The following is a 17,716-nucleotide window of genomic DNA, read 5'->3' as shown; positions in this document are numbered from 1 at the left end:
GTGTGTGTGTGTGTGTGTGTGTTTTTTTTTTTTTTTTATTTATTTATTTATTATTTTTTTTTTGTTGAGGTCTGACCGTTTGTTTAATAATTGAGAGTGAAAGAAATGAAGGAGAGTATGCGAGTATGTTATGGGTGATTAGAATTATACAAACTGACTAGTTGGGATTTGGGCCTTTGGCTATTTGTTTTAGTCTCATCAACCCATCAAACATTCAAAGACACATTTGTCTCTCTTTAATGGTTTTGAACTCAAAATAAATGATAAATGATAATTTTGTAAGGGCAAAAAGTGAAGTAAAAGAAAAAAATTGGTTTATTATAAAAAAATTTACTAGTTTTTTTTTCATACTATTTTTTTTGTTGATAATATTCTTACTATAATTGTAAAAAATTTAGAGAGTGTGGTAGTGGAAGTCTGTTAAAAAAATTGGGGGTGCGAGTCCTTATAGTTTGAAGATTTTTCTAAACAATTAGTTATGTGGTAGTACATGGAGCTTTTCTAATCTCAGGAGGTGCGACCGCCCCCACACGCACCCCCTTATATCCATCTATATCTCGCTCCATTTGAAATGAGTTCGGTGAGCATAATGGTGAATCTGGTGAGGTAGGACCGGGTAGTTCAGTACTATCTACTACTCAATTTGTGAACATGTCTGAGTTATATTTAGGTCATGGATCACAAAATGCAACCATTGCTACTAGTTTGGAACAAGGTTATCATATGGCAAGAGAAGCAGTTCGAGCAAACAATGGTATAGTGACAATCCTGCAACTCCTTACATCTACAATTGATAAGCGCCATCCCAACCATGATAACCTCCGAGTTCTTGCATGTTGGGTCCTAACCTAACTTAGCTAGAGACAAGATAATCTCGGACATATTTGGAAAGCATAAGGTAAACTACTCTCATATGTTTAGCTGATCAATAGCAGGTTACTAGCCTCTGATATATAGTAAATTAGTAATAGAGTTTTGAGGATTGAATTTGGAAAGGGCATTAAATAAAAAGGATTTGTTTGTTTCAATGAAAATCCTGTTAACCTGAAATAATTTGCTTAACAAGTTCCAGAGAACATATTATTGCCAATTCTACGAGAAGACTTTGGCATTAACCACGCAGCTACACCGCAGCAATATCAACTCGTTGAACTCGCATAAGAGTTAACCGCGGTAAGTATTTAAGTGCACATACAGTTAAGGGTGGTAATGTGTTGACGTTTTGCCGTTAAATCAGAAAATTCAAACCTAGGTTAAATACGCCAAACCCAAATCCAACTCGCCAATTTAATGGGCGTGGACATAAGGGTCTTTATGACATAATCAAATTTGATTCATTTTCAATTAGGCCTTGCTCTAGCCTCTTTGGGGGTTATTACTTCTTTGGTAGCTCAAGACATGTACTCTTTACCTGCTTATGCATTCACACTAAATCCTGAACCCTAAACCCTAACCTACAACGAAATACGAAATGCTCACATAAATCAATTTGTTTCTTTGTTTTTTCTCTTTAGGTCTTCCTTTTCTTTGTTTATCTCCCACCATTTTGCGGCATACTAATTAAGTCCATACATAATACATATGAGGATAGAAGTCAGTATACGATGGTTTATACAAGTTGAATTAAGTACTAATATTTTGTATGTGTGATCTACTAACTGTAGAAACCATTTTCACGGAAATTCAGCTTATTTAAAACCTAACATAGTTAAAATTGTTGTACTTGAGTTTTTTTTAACGCACTAAATTTTGAGTTTGCAATTTTCTTTTGGCAATGTTAATTATTATCAATTTTAACTTATTGGACATATTTATATCTGCATTTTAAAAAGTGAGGTTGTTATTTAAAGTCTAGTAAACTTATTGGACGATATTTAAAGTGCCAATTTACTTGTTGTGTTCAAAGTTGATTTGTAACATATCTGTTCAAGTACGTGGTGGTCTGGGTGGATAACAACCAATAGCCATTAGAGAGAGTACAATCCCTTACATGTTGGGCTGGGCAGATAAGCTTGTGCGCATGTCTGTGTCGGGTAACGCAGCGCATGCATTGATGTGTATATAGATTTCTAACAAATACGAACTTTAATGGTCACATTTTCTCTCTTTTTCATTTCTCTCTAGCACTGCTCCTTTAGACTTGAGCAACGTCCGAAATCGAAGTTTGAGCGATATAGAAAGAGAAGCTGTAGCCGATTCCACCAATATTACTTCTGATCCCAGGTATTTATCATTAGCATTGTCTCAATGTGTGATTTTTTTCTTACTCATAGTTTGCTTTTGTTAGGCTATTGTATAGGTTGAGGAAGTTCACTTGCTTGGAGCGTTGGACCCCCTACACTTACAGCCTTGGCCTTCTGGACGTAGTCCGGGATTCATGTCACATAGATGACTTTTGGAGATGACTTTTCTGTTGTTTATGAATATATACAGGGTCTTCAATCGCATTAGTCAACTAAAGAAATGAAGTGATGGAAGGAAATCGTTGGAATTGGGTAGAGTTTCCTTCCCCGATGTCTTTTCTGTCAATTAATTTCGACATTTTTAAAAGATTTTTGGCAGAGAATAACTTTGTGTTAGCTAGTAGAGTAGTAGGTTACTTCAAAATTCAAATGTCCCTACTCCATAGAGCTGCCTCATATCCTTCCTTGGTGAATGCATCTAATGACAAGTTCTAAAATATCCACAGATAGCTGTATAATGGGCTTCTAATATTGAAAATGTCTCACACATCAACAAACGATATTTCCAGTAACCCTTGGTGGCACAATATAAAGAAAAGTAAAACCAAAATACCAAACCATATTAAAACCAGAGCTATGAAATAATTTGTTTATGAAAAATAATAAAACAAATTGATGGGATGGATTTGAAGCATTTGAAGTTTTGAACCAATATTTGGCAAAGCTAATGCAGAGTGGCCAAGCAACAAATCTCCTTTATCAGCCCCTTTTTTTCCCATTTCTGTTTCATGTTCATGCTTTGGATATTTATTTATTCACTTCCCCCTCCCATAGTCCCACCTAAATAGTTTCCTCGTAACTCATTCCTATGAACCTTATGTCCTACGATGCCCATGGCCGAACTGTAGAAGTGTAGGGGACATCCCACTTGACACGTGGTGTGCACAAGGTCCACATACATGATACAATGACTCTTTTAGCATATATGGATACTCGTCACACTCGAAGCCGATTCCGGGAACTCACCATACTCAAAAACTCGTATACATATCACCACCAGCGACTCGTCACTTGGCTCCACCTCGTGACATTATCACCTGCTACTATTATCTTTAAGCCTCCTTCCCGCCGTAATACATGAACCATTACAGTCATTCACAATCATTACAGAGTACTCACCATCATTACACCTTATACCAGCTCAAACAAGCCTGAACACCTATGGCTACTACCCACGTGTTTTTTGTGGAAGCATGTCATTTATCTCGACCACACATTTATACTCATCAATACACGTGTCGCATTCGATGTACACTTCCAATATTAAATTCCATGTTAGTGGTGATGCTAGGAGAGTTGTAACATTGATATATTAAGAGAAAACAATATAATGGATTGAGAGATTGGAGATTGAGAGAGAGAGAGTTGATTAGGGTTAGAGTGATTGTATTAAGGTTTTCTACTAAGAGTTACATATTAATACTAACCTACCTTAGGTGTGAAGCAACCCAAAACATGATAATAGAAACTACTAGATATAGATGTCCACACTTATAGAAACGTGGGATTTTATATATATGACATATTCTAATACTCCCCTTCAAGCTGTAACGCCGCAAACTTGCAAATTACAGCTTGAATGACAAAAAGAAAATATAAGAATACAACTCCCTCTTTCGCATAGAATTACCTTTAGTTGAAGAACTCAAACAACTGTTGAGACGAGACGTTCTGGAAAGTGAAATTGTCGGTGTAGACAATGGCTTAACCTGAAAACTGAATTTGTACCACAGGCACAAACCGAAACAACAACACACGGTGATGATCGCAACTGAGGGATGAATCAATAGTGCGCGATGATGTGGATCGCAACCGAGAGATCGATGAAAACTGAATAGGGCAATGATGATGTGACTGCAACTTGAAAGATTAATATTAAGTACCTGGCACCACTACAACATAAAAGGAATTAAAACCTAAAAAGCTAAACCATCAACGACAGCAACATATGAGAAGCTCCTGAAATTCGGTGAAACACCATAGAACTCAGAACCATGACATGAAAGAGAGTCAACCCCTTATAAAGGAAATAACTTATCAACCAACCAATAATAAGGAATTCTACCAAATCATATTAGTTTAGACGAGAAAAAACTGCTGCGAATAGTACCAGTGAACAGTGCGATGAATAGAGGAAAATAGAAAGAATAATTCCTCGCGAGATAGAGGACGTGTGCCCCTATAATACTTCAAACAAACAACTTGAAACATATAACAAATATTTTGAATTGAAGAAAACGCAAACTTAGGTTACTGGAGGTAAGGGTGCGGGCGCGGGCGCGCCTATGGAGAATAATGACATCAACTGCGAGATATAGAGAATTAGAGATGAGAATGTGCACGCCTAGCAGAAAGCTTAGACTAAACGCGTGCACGCCATCCACTAGAAACGAATTTTGAATACTGAAAAGGGTGCGCGCGCCTGTAGGAAGACAATCTTGAGCGCGTGCGCGCCTTGATCAATACGGAGATAGAGAGATTACCTGGCTTTTGAACCATGGATAATAATGAGACAGAGATTGCAGAATCTTGAACATGACAATGAACAGTACATTGAACAATAGCGATGAACAGTACCGTGAACAGGAACGATGAACAGTGCCGGTGAATAGTGTTGGTGAACAGTAAATCCATCCAGAGAAAGATTGAAACTTGAATCAAGATAGAAGAACTTCTTCTTGTGAGAAAGATTGAAACTTTAATTGAATACTGAAAATTGAAAAAAATTGATTTTGATTTTAATTGATAGTGAGGTATTCCTCTCATAATATACCACTAAACTTTGATTTGAACCTGACGCTCTGATACCATGTTAAATTTTGTGTTAGTGGTGATGCTAGGAGAGTTGTAACATTGATATATTAAGATAAACCAATAAGAAGAACAATGGATTGAGAGATTGGAGATTAAGAGAGAGAGTTGATTAGGGTTAGAGTGATTGTATTAAGGTTCTCTACCCAAAGTTACATATTTATACTAACTTACATTGGGTGTGAAGCAATCCAAAACATGATAATATAAACTACTAGATATGGATGTCCACACTTATAGAAACGTGGGACTTTACATATATGACATATTCTAATATCCAATGCCTATAAAAACCACCCCTAAGAACTACGTGTGGCTTGATTCTAGTATGATTATTGATCCTAACCTGCGTCATCCACTCAGACTTCACTACCACTTCCAATACACAGACTGGATACGTAGGCATCTTCATCCTCATGAAGAGCAGCCATTAATAACAACCAAAACTATCCCTTTTCCTCACCCTAACTTGAGAGTTAAGTCTTAACTTGGTGTAATGTCCAAATAATCCTTTAGGATAAATTTAGACATTTACATGAAGTATGGAAATCTCACTTGTTTAGTAATTAAAGTGACGTATATAACTATATAAGAAGTGAGGATATATAAATTGTTAGATAAATTTAAGAGGATCAATTTCATTGAAAATGAGAAATCACATTTAATAAATTCACAAAAACAATGAAAATGAAAAGTTAGAAAACTTATCAATTGTAGATTGAGTCACATGTTTGACACGCTCTCTTTAAAGTGAATTTAAGCCCACCCCGCTACGGTACCACCACACCATTAAGATTCAGTCCGCCTTCCAGGATAAAACAATCTCACATGTCAAAGGGGTACTCCAAGTTGACATATCTCGGCGAACTCTCCATTATTGTGCTCTCACACACTTTGGAAAACTTATAGAAATCTAATGAACTTGACACGAGAAATATGACATTGTGTGTGATGAATGCTCTCTAATTCTCTTACCCTTAAGTGTAAAAGTGCAAGTGTGTATATATAGAAGAATAGTGTCTCTTCAAAGAGTCACCACACCTTTTCAAAGGTGTCTCTCTATGAAAAGGCATCACACATTTTCAAAGAAAACTCTTCCAAAAGGTACAACCCAAAAGACAAGACACATATTTTGAGTCTGACCACCAAAAGACACGTGAGAGCCAAAGGGTTGGAATCAAGTGAGTTTTCATTCACATAATGAATCTACTTGAAATTCCAACATAAACTTGAAAGCAGAGTTGTACCTTTCTTTTTATGAAACTAATGGATATCGCTCCATCCACAAAGATGAAGACAATGTGTAAGATATAGCACGAAATGAAACGTATACTAGATGGATGTGAGGGGGTAATATTCACATCCAATGAATATCGCACACGTGTCCAACATATATAAAACTACCAAACAACCTCATATCCTCGTCCTCAAAGTTTGCTTCATAGTAACTCGACTCAGGCAAGAAACCTATTCAACTCGCGTCCACAACGACGTCACCACCAACCGATCTCACGTACTTGTCATGCGAGCTCGCTTCTAAGTGACTCAAGTCGAGCAAACGATCTCGCCCAGAAGTGGCCTCCATAGCACTCAATCTTCTTGTCCACAACGGCTCGTAACGTATGTCTTTACTACAGCCATTAAGACCGAGACTCCAGGCACGCTTAACAATAAATGTCCTTAACTCGATCGCCATCAAGGCTTGCAAGTAACCTGAAGACCTGGATCTAACCTGACACAGGAAATCAAGAGGCACGGGCATCTTGCTTATATAAAGAGAATAAGAAACTACGTCAGACTTGATTCAAGTCTTTCCCATTGAACTTGATACATATGCAGTTCATCCATCCAAACCCGGTCAATTCAATCCCTCAAACACATTTCTCTCCAAAAATTGGCTACATCAGTAAGGTTAAAACGAAACCTAACCTTTACAATGGAGAAAAACTTTTAATTTGTCTAGTACTAGTATTGTAATGTTCAATTTGGGTCTTGCTCATTTGGTATTGGGATAAATGAGATAATGCGATATTTCTCCTAAACTGAAATACGGAACGATATAAAAGCAGAGGCTTTGAATTTTTTTTGTTTTTGCAAAATAAAAGATGGCAAATGGATTTGAAGCATTTGAACCAATATTTGGCAAAGCAAATGCAGAGTGGGCAAGCAGCAACAATTCTTCTTCATCATCATCATCATTATCCTCAACCTCTTTTCTTCCATTTCTGTTTCATGTTCATGCTTTGGATATTTATTCACTCAGAATCCACGTCACTGATTACCATTCTTATACTTTTGAGTCCATTCTTTCCATTCAACAGTTTGAAGACATGGTAATGACTAAAGACTCTATCTTTTTGTTTTTTTTTTCCTTGTATTTGTTGTTATGTATGTAAGTTTCTGTTGTTTGTTAATATGTAAACAGAGGGATGATATTGGAGTCGGTGGTTCGTGGTCTGAGTTTGTTGACTATGTTATAGAATCTTTGAAAACTGATAATGTAAAGCTTGTTGTGGGGAGTGCAAAATCCAAGAATTCGGATGCTGATCATGGTAAGTGGCATTCGTCTTTCATTTGAATATGTTGTAGTCGGCATAGAAAGGAGGAATATTGCTATGTGGAAACGTTGTGATATGTTTGAAAGGATATAATATAATGCAAGATAGATGCCTTGGCATTAAATGTATGAACAATTACTAGGCATACTGTAGGGACTGTAAAAGACACGACGCTGACCTTTTCTATACTTTTTCGGTTGTTCCATAGTCGATGAAGCTCAAAGCCTTACTTCTAGAAATTCCGAGTTTAAAAGCTATCAGTAAGAGGACAAGTAAGGGATTTTTCAGTTTCACTCGCTGAAGATAGAAATGAAATTTATTGGTCCAAAGTTGTGGAAACAATTTGTGTTAAATCAACACTGTAGGGATATTGATTCTAAGTTTTAGGTTTCTTGATACAAGTTTAGTTTAACAATTTTTTCCATAAAAAAGAAAGAAAAAGAAACACGGCCAGTTGTTTCATAGTAACAAGTAAACTCTCCATGAAGTGCATGGAGCGCAAGTGCGTTGGCAGTTGCTAAGACTACAAAGAATCCCTGGAAATGCATTCTGCTGTCCAGTTTCTCTTCCTGATCACAAAATTCATGAAGGAAGCTTCACTGGGGGTAGTCCTAATTATTTTGATGTAAATCGTCACAATATGACTGTTCCTATTTTTACTTTATAGTGGTCTCTGCATATATGAGCTGCTGACACCGGAACAAGAGTCTGTCTATTTGTTTCACGGAGGTTCATTAGCAAGTCCCCACAGCTTTATCAATGATAATGCCAGTGTGTGTACTCACAATTCATTAAGCAAACTGTTTGCGTCTTTTACTATTTTCAAAGGCTTGTGGAACATTGGTGTGATAAAACCTCATAGGTTTTTTTAGATGATAAAGCCTTGTGCCCTATAAACTATGTCATTCTTTTGGAATTTTTTAAATGGAAAGTGTTTAATCCTTGAGGTTTCTGGGCTTTGTACTCCAGGTGCAAAATTAGGAAAGTTGATAGCTCACAAATCCAAGGGGATGCCTCGCATCTCTATATCTCTCGACAGACTCATGGAGTCATCCGCTAGTGATGCCATGGCGAATTTATCTCTGCAGTTGTTTAAAGCATTTAAAAGCAAGCATACTTTACCTGTCAAAGGTTTGTGAACTGTTACTTTTTTTTTAATGGAGATTCCCTCTTGATTTACTGCTGCTCTTTTTTGATCCATCATATACTTGATAGTTTCTCGTCACACAAAATTTCCCAGTTAATGTTCATTATCATTATTGGTATAAATTTTGTTGATACTCTTCAGTCTTCAGTCAACATTGTTGTTGACTCTATAATTCGTGATGCTAAACTAATCAGCTCTATTTGACGAAGTGAACCTTTTGTGATATAGTTCTAATAAGATGCCAACTAAGGCTCGTCCACTATCCTTCGATCTTATGTGGTGTAAGTCCCAAATTCGTTAGGAACTTATGAAAAGTGGCGTACCAATGTATACTGGTAAAACTCCTATATCCCATACAAAAACAAAACTACGAACGAGTGTCCTTTTTCCTAGATCTTCTACTAGAGGAAGACCAACCCTTTGGTTGCAATGAGTCTCTCCTCTCCTATTAATCATAAGAGATGAAAACCAATATTTGGTATCTAATTAAGAGCTGCGCACCAATGGTCAGTCTCTTCCTCCTAATAAGGTTATCGATGGGTTCGTGAATATATTGTTCAGTCTCTTTGTGCCGTATCAATGTACCAGGTAGCATGAATCGATGCATATCACTATATGGAAGTAATATTTAAAGGTTATGGGGGCTAGCTTGGAAATGTAATTCCACTAAACCTGAATGATTGTGGAATGGAAGCTTTGGTCAAATTTTCTATTAAGGTATCTTAAAGTCTAGCCTGGCTAAGGAACAGAAGCGTTTGGACCAGGTCTACACCCTTAAAAATCCATCTCTAATGTGTTGAATTCTTCATTTCATTCTGGTTTGTGTTGCACTTTGTAGCATAATCATAGTTATTGTTTTTTTTTTTTTTTTGTTTACTTATACCTTTTTTACTTTGGGTGCCAGAAGAACAAGAAAAGTGTCAGCAATTGACGAACAAGTCATCCATCGAACAGGTAAAATATTGAAATTCTTTAGAGAATAGTTGAAACTGAACTTCAGCAAGTTATTCTCTGAATTATTGTCAGTTTGCACTTTTTTCCTTTTGAAATTAATGGGAACATTGGTTGCTATTTTATATGCTAACTGGGTTTTCCAAGATGTATCTGTTCTCATTCTCAAACTCATAGAACAAATGCCGCAAAATAATGCAGTAGTTTGTGATATATGCCGTTGTTTCAGGGCTCACAGTTAAATATCATAGGTCCATCATGTTGAAAATTTCATCGGCATTTCACTGAAAGTTTAATCTGTCGACTGAGCGGCTACCAATTTTATATGCCAGTATTTCAGTGGTCAAAATTTGACAATATCGACTGTTGTACCAATGCTGTGCCGACGGTCTAAAACGGATCCATTTATAGTACGAAAGCAAATCATGTCATCATGTATAAAAACTAATACACTGTTACGAATATTGGCCATATAATTGTTCGATGTTTTGTTACTTATAACTTGGTCTAATAGAAGAAGAAAAGAAATGTCATGGATTCGTCGTGATTCAGACTACACTGCTTCAACAAATTTTCTTAGAATTGCATGTTGCTGTGGAGGTGCATATCTTGCATAAAAGTTTTAGCTTTGATTCTAACTCAGCTTCTTTGTTTGCTCACCAAACAGGCAAGACACGAACACATTCAAAACCAACATGATCCAGTTCTATTTTCGAGGAAACAGAAGCTGCAAAAGCTTAGTACATCTGATAATATATCCCCTGTCACTGCTTCAAGTAATTTGGATCTCATTTCAGTTTCCGACAAACACAAGTCTCCAAGTAAGTTCCTCTTTTGCTTTGTGTGTCACATTTAATTTTCAAATATTTGACTATGTCATTCCCATATCAGCATTTAATTTTTTGGACTTCACTCCTTTCAATATTTTTGTTCTCATGTATGTAAGTCGTTAAACGGTCTAGACTGATTCACTCTATATTAGGTATACGGATGGCACTAAGCCACATACTAGAGAATTTTGATGGTACACTATATACTAATGTAACAAGGAAACTTCTTATTAAAAAGAAATGCACTACAGTGGCATTGTACTGCAGTAAGTGTTAGATGTATGAACACAGATGAGTTCTCCCCCCCCCTTTACTTTCTTTATTTGCAATAAGATACCGATTTATCGTAAAACAAAACAGACTGAATGAGTTTTTCTAATTTGAAAATTCAAGCCTTCTCAAATTATTAGTCAGATTTCTTTTATCCAAATTTGATTGACAGCAGTATGTTGTTACTTTTCAGCTGACAATAAATATATGCTTATCCGATTGCGGATGCTTAGAATCCATAGAGATCCCATCTTGAATACCACATTCAAACCAGATATTTCCTTTGATCAAATGGTTTTCTGTTATAGGTTCGCTGGCAACAGCAGACAAAGCAAAGAGGTTTCTTCTACCTCTCCATTTGGTTGGAACTGAACCGAGCTCTTTTTAAACAGTAGATGTTTTCTCCTCAGATAACAGATAACAGATAGAAATAAGCTTGAGTGTTGGTAGGTAGAAAGAATGGGAGGAATTAAGTCGTGTGCAGTCTCCTCAGCTATTTAGCTGATATTGGACAATGTGATACACTGAAGTAAATATGTGGTACTTATATATAAGCTAAAGCGATGCACATTATTGTGCTGATAATTTTTTTGTTACACTCTTGTCAACTTATTGTTCTGCCACGTAGGTACATACTTGGACCATATAAAATATCATTCCCTGCCCATTAGGTATATACTCTTATACTGTGGATTCCTTTACACATTCTTTCAAGTGAGGACTTCACAAGTTACATAGAAAAGACTTAATAGAGTATTCTTTTCACTTGTGATTTTTGCCTTTTTGGTATCTTCATTTAATATAAGTATTTAGATCACTTTTTGTGTTTACTGGGTTGTGTTCTCACTTCCACTCCTCTACTTGCTTCATGCTATTGTTGGAGAGTTATTTATATTCTCTCTATCTTCGTTCTTTCTTGGATATCATTGAGACATTGACAACTAAAGTTTTGTATGCTTTTCTTACCCTATATTAGAAAAACGACCCACCCAGGATTCCCACTCAACAAAAGTTGGTCACCGGGCTGCCCCAGCATATCGCAGGTAATATAGAATCTTTGTACTGTGAACAACTTTAAGGTTCAAATCACTCCATAATTCAGTTCTTATAGTTTGTCATCTTATCGAGCAGGGCGAAAGTTAGAGGAGCTGTCCTGGGGGATACTGAAGACGGAGACGATATCTGAAGGTAGCTCTTAGATTTGGCTTCACCAATGCATGCCATAGAAAAGTTTGTGGCCTCCTTGGGAATGGAGAATATAGTTATGAACAGTCAAACAAATCAAATGGATGAGAAAGAGAGGCCTGGATTAACGATACTATACCTGCATAGAATGGCAAACCCGCAGCAATCAAGTTTTCACACGGAGTTTCCTGATGCAGTTGCCATTACGTGTCCTTATGATGCTTGTAGATGTATGTATATTCTTTGTTCTTTCAGTTTCATTTTGTTTTTACTGATCGAAACACAATACTTGCACCTTGTCAATTTGTTGTAATGTTTCAAAACACATTCAATAAATGCCAATTCAAGAAAGTATCTGTTTAGCATGATTCTGTTTCATGTGCATTTTCTTATTCAAAGGGAAATTTTCTGGCATTATGTTCAAAGGATTCTCTCCACGTTTCTGTCCTGTTCAATGTTAGGATAGTGAAACTCAATGTTCAACACCTATTTTGCGTGTGGGTTTCTACCATTCTCTTATCACGTGGATCAAAATTATTCATAATGCACAACTACTCTTACACCATAGTCCCAGCTATCAAAAATGTTATAGACGCAGTTTCAAAACCTTGGCATGGCTTGCTTTAAACAGAAATGTAACAAAGAACAAAAATGTGAAGGTGAAAAGCCTAAACGATATACATAGACCAGATACATTGACATAGATCTAGGAAGTTTTGGGAAGTGCTCTTAGTTGTTGTCAATCTTCTTCATTGGTCACTCTTTTTTTGTTGCCAGCCATATAGTAACATGTCTGTTGGTATTCATGCTGCAAAGAGTATAGGATCTTCTCATGGATGCACTAGCACTTGTGTGCAGGTAATACTCACTACACACTGTGCTTAGGTTAATAACCCCCATAACAGCACTGAACTCACTGGATTGCTATAACCAGACTATGAAAATAACAACTATATGTTTTGCTGCTAACTTTTCTTGCAGTAGTCTGTCCTACTTTACTTCCTCTGAATATATACAAGACTTGCTTTCTTGTGAAGGTTCAAAAATCAAAACTGACTGCTTTTCTGCTCCTTGCTTTTGATTTTCTTGTTGTTCAGGAAGGACAAACAACCAGGTAAGAAAGCATTCATACTTCTGCAAGACAAGTAGAAGATATATTCAGTATCATCGTAAAACACATTTCATCACTTCATGTTTTGCATTGTCTACAAACTGTCTGATATGTACCATTCAGGTTGTGTACCTTTCTAAAACTATCTAAAGTTCATTCAGGTTATTGATTACAGCTCAATATATGGATTCCCTATGACAGTTTTAGACAGTTATCCAAGTTATTCTGGTTTTTCATGGCCAGGGTTGTTGATTCCCTAACTCTAAAGGCATTAAGCTTCAGCCTAGATCATGCATTGAACTATATCAGCCAGAGACTCTACACCTGTCCTTTTTGGATTTGGACTTAAGTTGTTAATACTTTTTTTCCGTTAACTTAGTTGTTTCTATTTGCAGACTAATCAAACATGCAAAGCAAATATGTGCTTGTATATTGCAGGACAGATGATGTTTTTCAGGTATGCGTGTCGCTTAAAATGGATTATTATTAAAATAAAGAACACGAATTTTATTTTATTTTTGAGATAATCTCACTAATGGAAAGGGTCAACAGGTTCTCCCTAATTAGTGTCTGTGATCTGTTCGTATTTTCCAACAGAAAATAGACAGAGCAAATCAGAAGATCGAGAAACGAATAATACATAGCACTTCTAATGCTAAACTAAAAAATGATTTTACCTAGAGTTGGATAAGTTATTGACTGAATCCCTGATCTAGTTCATAATTTTTCCAAGGAAGTACATATTACCTGCGTCTACTGCTATTGCTGCTGCCACCGCTTCCACCGCTACTGCTTGATCCATTGTTATCAGTCTCTCCTACACCTGAGAGCCTCTTTTTCCACCAATCTTTGTCAACCTTTTCTCCCTCTATCGGTCTTGGTGATACTTTTGCACAAGTACCAGTTATCAAGCTCTTCTTCTTCTTCCGCCCCAAAAAAATTGGGATGAACATCTTCAGAAGAAATGGTCCATTGTCCATGCTTCCACTTCTCAATATTGCCTTGCCAGTTTTCTTCTTTTTTTTCCCCCCAGCTTTGTTAGTATTAAAATTTTTACCTAGTTCTGTATCTTCTACCACAGTTGTGTGTCCAACTCCTTGAATCCTTGAGTGCTCCACGAGATCTTTCAAAGAAAGTTCATAGGTTGTTTCTGGCATGTTCTTAACCATCTGCATCAACTCCTCCTTGCCTCTAGCGATAGCTTGTGAACGGGACGTAGGAGATAGTAACCGGTAATGGTGGTGATTATAGGTGTGAGATTGTAATGGAGTAGTTTCTGTTGGTGGACTTTTTGGTGGACTAGTTTTCCACAAAGGTGGTGAAATAACACCTGACTCATCGCTTTGAGCACTAAATTCAATTCCCTCACCACCACCACTACGATCACCATACATACCATTATACTTTCTACCTGTTTGTCTAAACTGTGTACCAAAGTTTATCATTTTAGAACCATCAAAGTTACTATACAACTTACCGACATGATCTGATGTATCGACATGGTTCATGGTTAGTTCTTGTGGGAGATGAAGCATGGTTTTGGAAAAGATGAATGAAAGGAAAGAAAAAGATGGATATTATCTTCACCGGCAAAGTCGTTGTCATGTACCAGTAGAAAGCTTATGTGGGCTTCATGGTTGCATTAAAGTCAAGAGTTTCTAGATGGCGTATATAGTTTGTTTTTTAAAAACACTACGTTTTTAACAAATGAGCGATTTGAATTATTGTCATCCTTGGAAGTTTGTCCTCCTCGGATTTATTAGTCTCTAACTCCGCATAAGCAATTACGCATGCACATATATGATGGTGCCTTCATAATATCAATTTTATTTTCAAAAAGAAGAGGAGAGAGGAGGTAACTTAAGCCTCTTTATTTTCTTCAGAAGAATATAATATCATAACACAATCTATAGGATGGAGAGATGATGTGTAATGTGAAGTGATTATGTCATTCCAAAGCATACAGATCTCTACACAATCATGTGATTTTGACTTAATTGTGAGAAGGCTGTGAGCTTGTGATATATATCATATAATACGGAGACAATATTAGTAGTTTAGGAAAGAGCATGCACCATCTTCAGCACACAACTTGTAATTGACTTATTACAACTTTGAGATTTAATTATGTTTTTCGATCAAGATTTCAATACCTCTAACTTTTGTGCCGTGTGAATCACAATTTCTTTAAACAGTAGGACATGGATTTAGTATGTGAAGTCATTGATATGTGCAATCCAAACATTATAAAATTTATCGGAGAATCTGCACTTACGAATGAAAATGGCGCGTTGAACGGGTTTGCATTACTTGACTGACGGGTAGTCATGCATCTTTCTGTGATAAATTTTTTATTATTTAGAGCATTTTCAATGCAATCATTTTTTTTTCACTTCTAAGTAGGACTATTTTTTTTTTTTGGTGAAAAACAAGAAAATGTTGTCCAATACAGAGGTGATTTTAAATTTCGGATTCCGTCTAAATGTAAAAATCGAAAAAACGCGCCGGACGGAATAAAACATTTCGTTTGAAGTTAAAAAAAATCGAAAAAACACATAGGACAAAATAAAAGACGGAATATTTAATTCCGTCTGAAAAAATTTAAAAAAAAAAAAAAACACACAAAACAGAATAAAACATTCCTTCAAAAGCTCACAACTCAGTAGCAATTGCTAATTTCGTTTTCACTTAATCAAAAGTCACCGCCATTGTCACTCTTACATTGGGCAAGAATTTTTTGCTCCGAAACAGTGAAAATTCTTGATTTTTTTGTTTCTCACTTGCATTGGAAATGCTATTAGAAATTTCTTTACATGATTTCATTATACAGATCTTCAGACAATCAAATGGTACAAACATACAAGCTCGTATCCTCAGCACAAGACAGATTGCGATATCATTTTCTTTTCTTTTGGGTGGTCCAATACTCCAACTTGAGAAGTCAATTGCCTTAAGTCACAATCCATATAAGTGGACCAAAAGATTCATGTGGCATTAGCTAATGGAATGAGGACCAAAAGATTTCTGGTTGTACTAAGTACTAACACCATTCGATTACCAATAAAATTCTGTGGTTTCTCATCCTGACATGTAGACCGGATCTACTGTACATTTCAAAAACTAGTGATCCAGATTGAAGTATGAGTAAATGGTATTCTAGTCAGTTCAAAACGTCGAATGATCAATCGTTAGCGTTTAGCTGAGTCTTCAAGCAAACGTATCCAAGGGTTCTCTTTTCCAGCATATTATGACAAATTTCATTATGGAGGATATCATCCCAAGTAGGTAAGGATAACAGTAGCACTCCATCATTTAACCTTCCAGATGGTCGTTATGTTGGCCCATCATATTCCATCAATCTGCCAACCCACTTGATTGTTTTTTAATCTTTTGTTCCTAGTGACATATATATATTTTGGGTTCGAGATCTCTACAACCGTGTTATCTCAATGTTGATTCGAAATCGAGATGTGTGTGTGTTTCGATACCTGTGTGTGCGCTCCGAGATGTGTGTGTGTGCGTCGAGATACGAGACGTGTGTGTGTTGGGTACAGAGATCAATCTCTGTACCCGGTTATAGAGGAACCGGACTCATATATTTTTTCGTTAGAGAATATTCTAGTTTTGTTTTTATTTTAGATTATCGAAAAAAAAAAGTTTTATTTTTATTTATTTATTTATTTAATTTTACTCGTTAGTTACTTAACTCCACGAAAAATGACAATTCAATGCTTATTTGAATATTGCAACGGTCCACACTTAAATACTTAATAGCAGAATTTTTTTCAACAAGGGTAATTTGTGAAGTGTCACTGTATTATTTGTGTATCATGATATCATCTTCACTATTGATTTATTAAATATCAACTGTATTGTTTTCTAATGTGTCACTTTTCACGTGCAGGAACAATTTTTAACTGTCAACAAAGAATTAATTGTGTCATACGTATAAAAAAAACAATACCAACAACCATGAAAACAAATCTGAAACAAACCAAGCCTAAGTGCCTAACAACTTGCCTTTTAACTGTGCAGTCGGTAGGCTTTGGAGCCATAACTGCCGTACCAGAGCACTGATGATACCTTGCTTGCAAGCTCTTCAGTAACTGATAGGATCAGTGAAGTCCAAGTAACCTGTGAAGCCAAACTTTAGATCAAAACAACTGGACTGCAGATTGTACAATGTTGGGTCCTAATCGAAACTAATTGGAGTTGCCTATTGGATTTGGGTTTCTGATTCGTTTTGGAAATTAATTGGAGTTGCCTATTGGACTTGGGTTTTTAATTTTTTTTAGGAAACCAAATTGTAACTTATGAGTCATATGTTAGTATAACACAGAAGTGAGAGAAAACCAATTTTGAGAGCAATCAAAATCGAGATAAAATCTTTGTAAAGAGAAAAATTTGTAAAGAGAGATAAGTGATGTAGTAAGATAGAGAGACTTGAGAGGAATAATTGTAATCTTTCTTTTCATACTTATAAAAAAATTAGTTTTTGTAGAAGTAGACATCATTGACCGAACCACAATACATCTTTGTATTGTGGTATGTTTTACTTGTTTTATATTTCTATTGTTTGTTTGTGATAGTTATATTTATAGTTTATAATT

At 36.1% G+C, this 17,716-nt stretch overlaps 2 protein-coding genes across 4 annotated transcripts; one reads left to right on the top strand and one right to left on the bottom strand.

The window, feature by feature from the left end:
• Positions 1-6,855: 6,855 nt before the first annotated feature.
• On the top strand, positions 6,856-12,360 carry LOC147490765 (uncharacterized). 3 transcript variants are annotated; one of them, XM_086565389.1, is made up of 7 exons: positions 6,856-7,387; positions 7,480-7,606; positions 8,582-8,743; positions 9,664-9,713; positions 10,378-10,531; positions 11,787-11,853; positions 11,942-12,360. In XM_086565389.1, the coding sequence occupies exons 1-7, from the start codon at positions 7,160-7,162 to the stop codon at positions 11,994-11,996; spliced, it is 843 nt and encodes a 280-aa protein (XP_086421515.1). In that variant the 5' UTR covers positions 6,856-7,159; the 3' UTR covers positions 11,997-12,360. The 3 variants fall into 3 exon arrangements, with proteins under 3 accessions (XP_086421515.1, XP_086421517.1, XP_086421516.1); XM_086565390.1 differs by having other exon boundaries at positions 7,079-7,387; positions 9,667-9,713; XM_086565391.1 differs by lacking the exons at positions 11,787-11,853; positions 11,942-12,360 and adding an exon at positions 11,119-11,256 and having other exon boundaries at positions 7,078-7,387.
• Positions 12,361-12,593: 233 nt separating this feature from the next.
• On the bottom strand, positions 12,594-14,906 carry LOC147490764 (uncharacterized). Its single transcript, XM_086565388.1, has 2 exons — positions 13,854-14,906; positions 12,594-13,129 (listed from the first exon to the last, which is right to left on the bottom strand). Exons 1-2 carry the CDS (start codon positions 14,639-14,641, stop codon positions 13,042-13,044), a joined length of 876 nt encoding a protein of 291 aa, XP_086421514.1. The 5' UTR covers positions 14,642-14,906; the 3' UTR covers positions 12,594-13,041.
• Between the last annotated feature and the right edge of the window lie 2,810 nt (positions 14,907-17,716).

The sequence above is a fragment of the Coptis chinensis genome, chromosome 6 (genome assembly GCF_015680905.1).
Source record: "Coptis chinensis isolate HL-2020 chromosome 6, ASM1568090v1, whole genome shotgun sequence".
Taxonomy (NCBI): domain Eukaryota; kingdom Viridiplantae; phylum Streptophyta; class Magnoliopsida; order Ranunculales; family Ranunculaceae; genus Coptis; species Coptis chinensis.
The sequence above is the reverse complement of the archived record's forward strand: the minus strand, read 5'-3'. Positions and strand labels throughout refer to the sequence as shown.

Excerpts from the sequence above, each read along its gene's own strand:
- LOC147490764 (XM_086565388.1), bottom strand. The coding sequence starts at position 14,641 with ATGCTTCATCTCCCACAAGAACTAACCATGAACCATGTCGATACATCA. Across the intron at positions 13,130-13,853 it reads AGCAATAGCAGTAGACGCAG|AAGTATGAATGCTTTCTTAC; the intron begins GTAATATGTACT and ends CTTGTCTTGCAG.
- LOC147490765 (XM_086565389.1), top strand. The coding sequence starts at position 7,160 with ATGGCAAATGGATTTGAAGCATTTGAACCAATATTTGGCAAAGCAAAT. Across the intron at positions 7,607-8,581 it reads GAATTCGGATGCTGATCATG|GTGCAAAATTAGGAAAGTTG; the intron begins GTAAGTGGCATT and ends TTTGTACTCCAG. Across the intron at positions 9,714-10,377 it reads ACAAGTCATCCATCGAACAG|GCAAGACACGAACACATTCA; the intron begins GTAAAATATTGA and ends CTCACCAAACAG.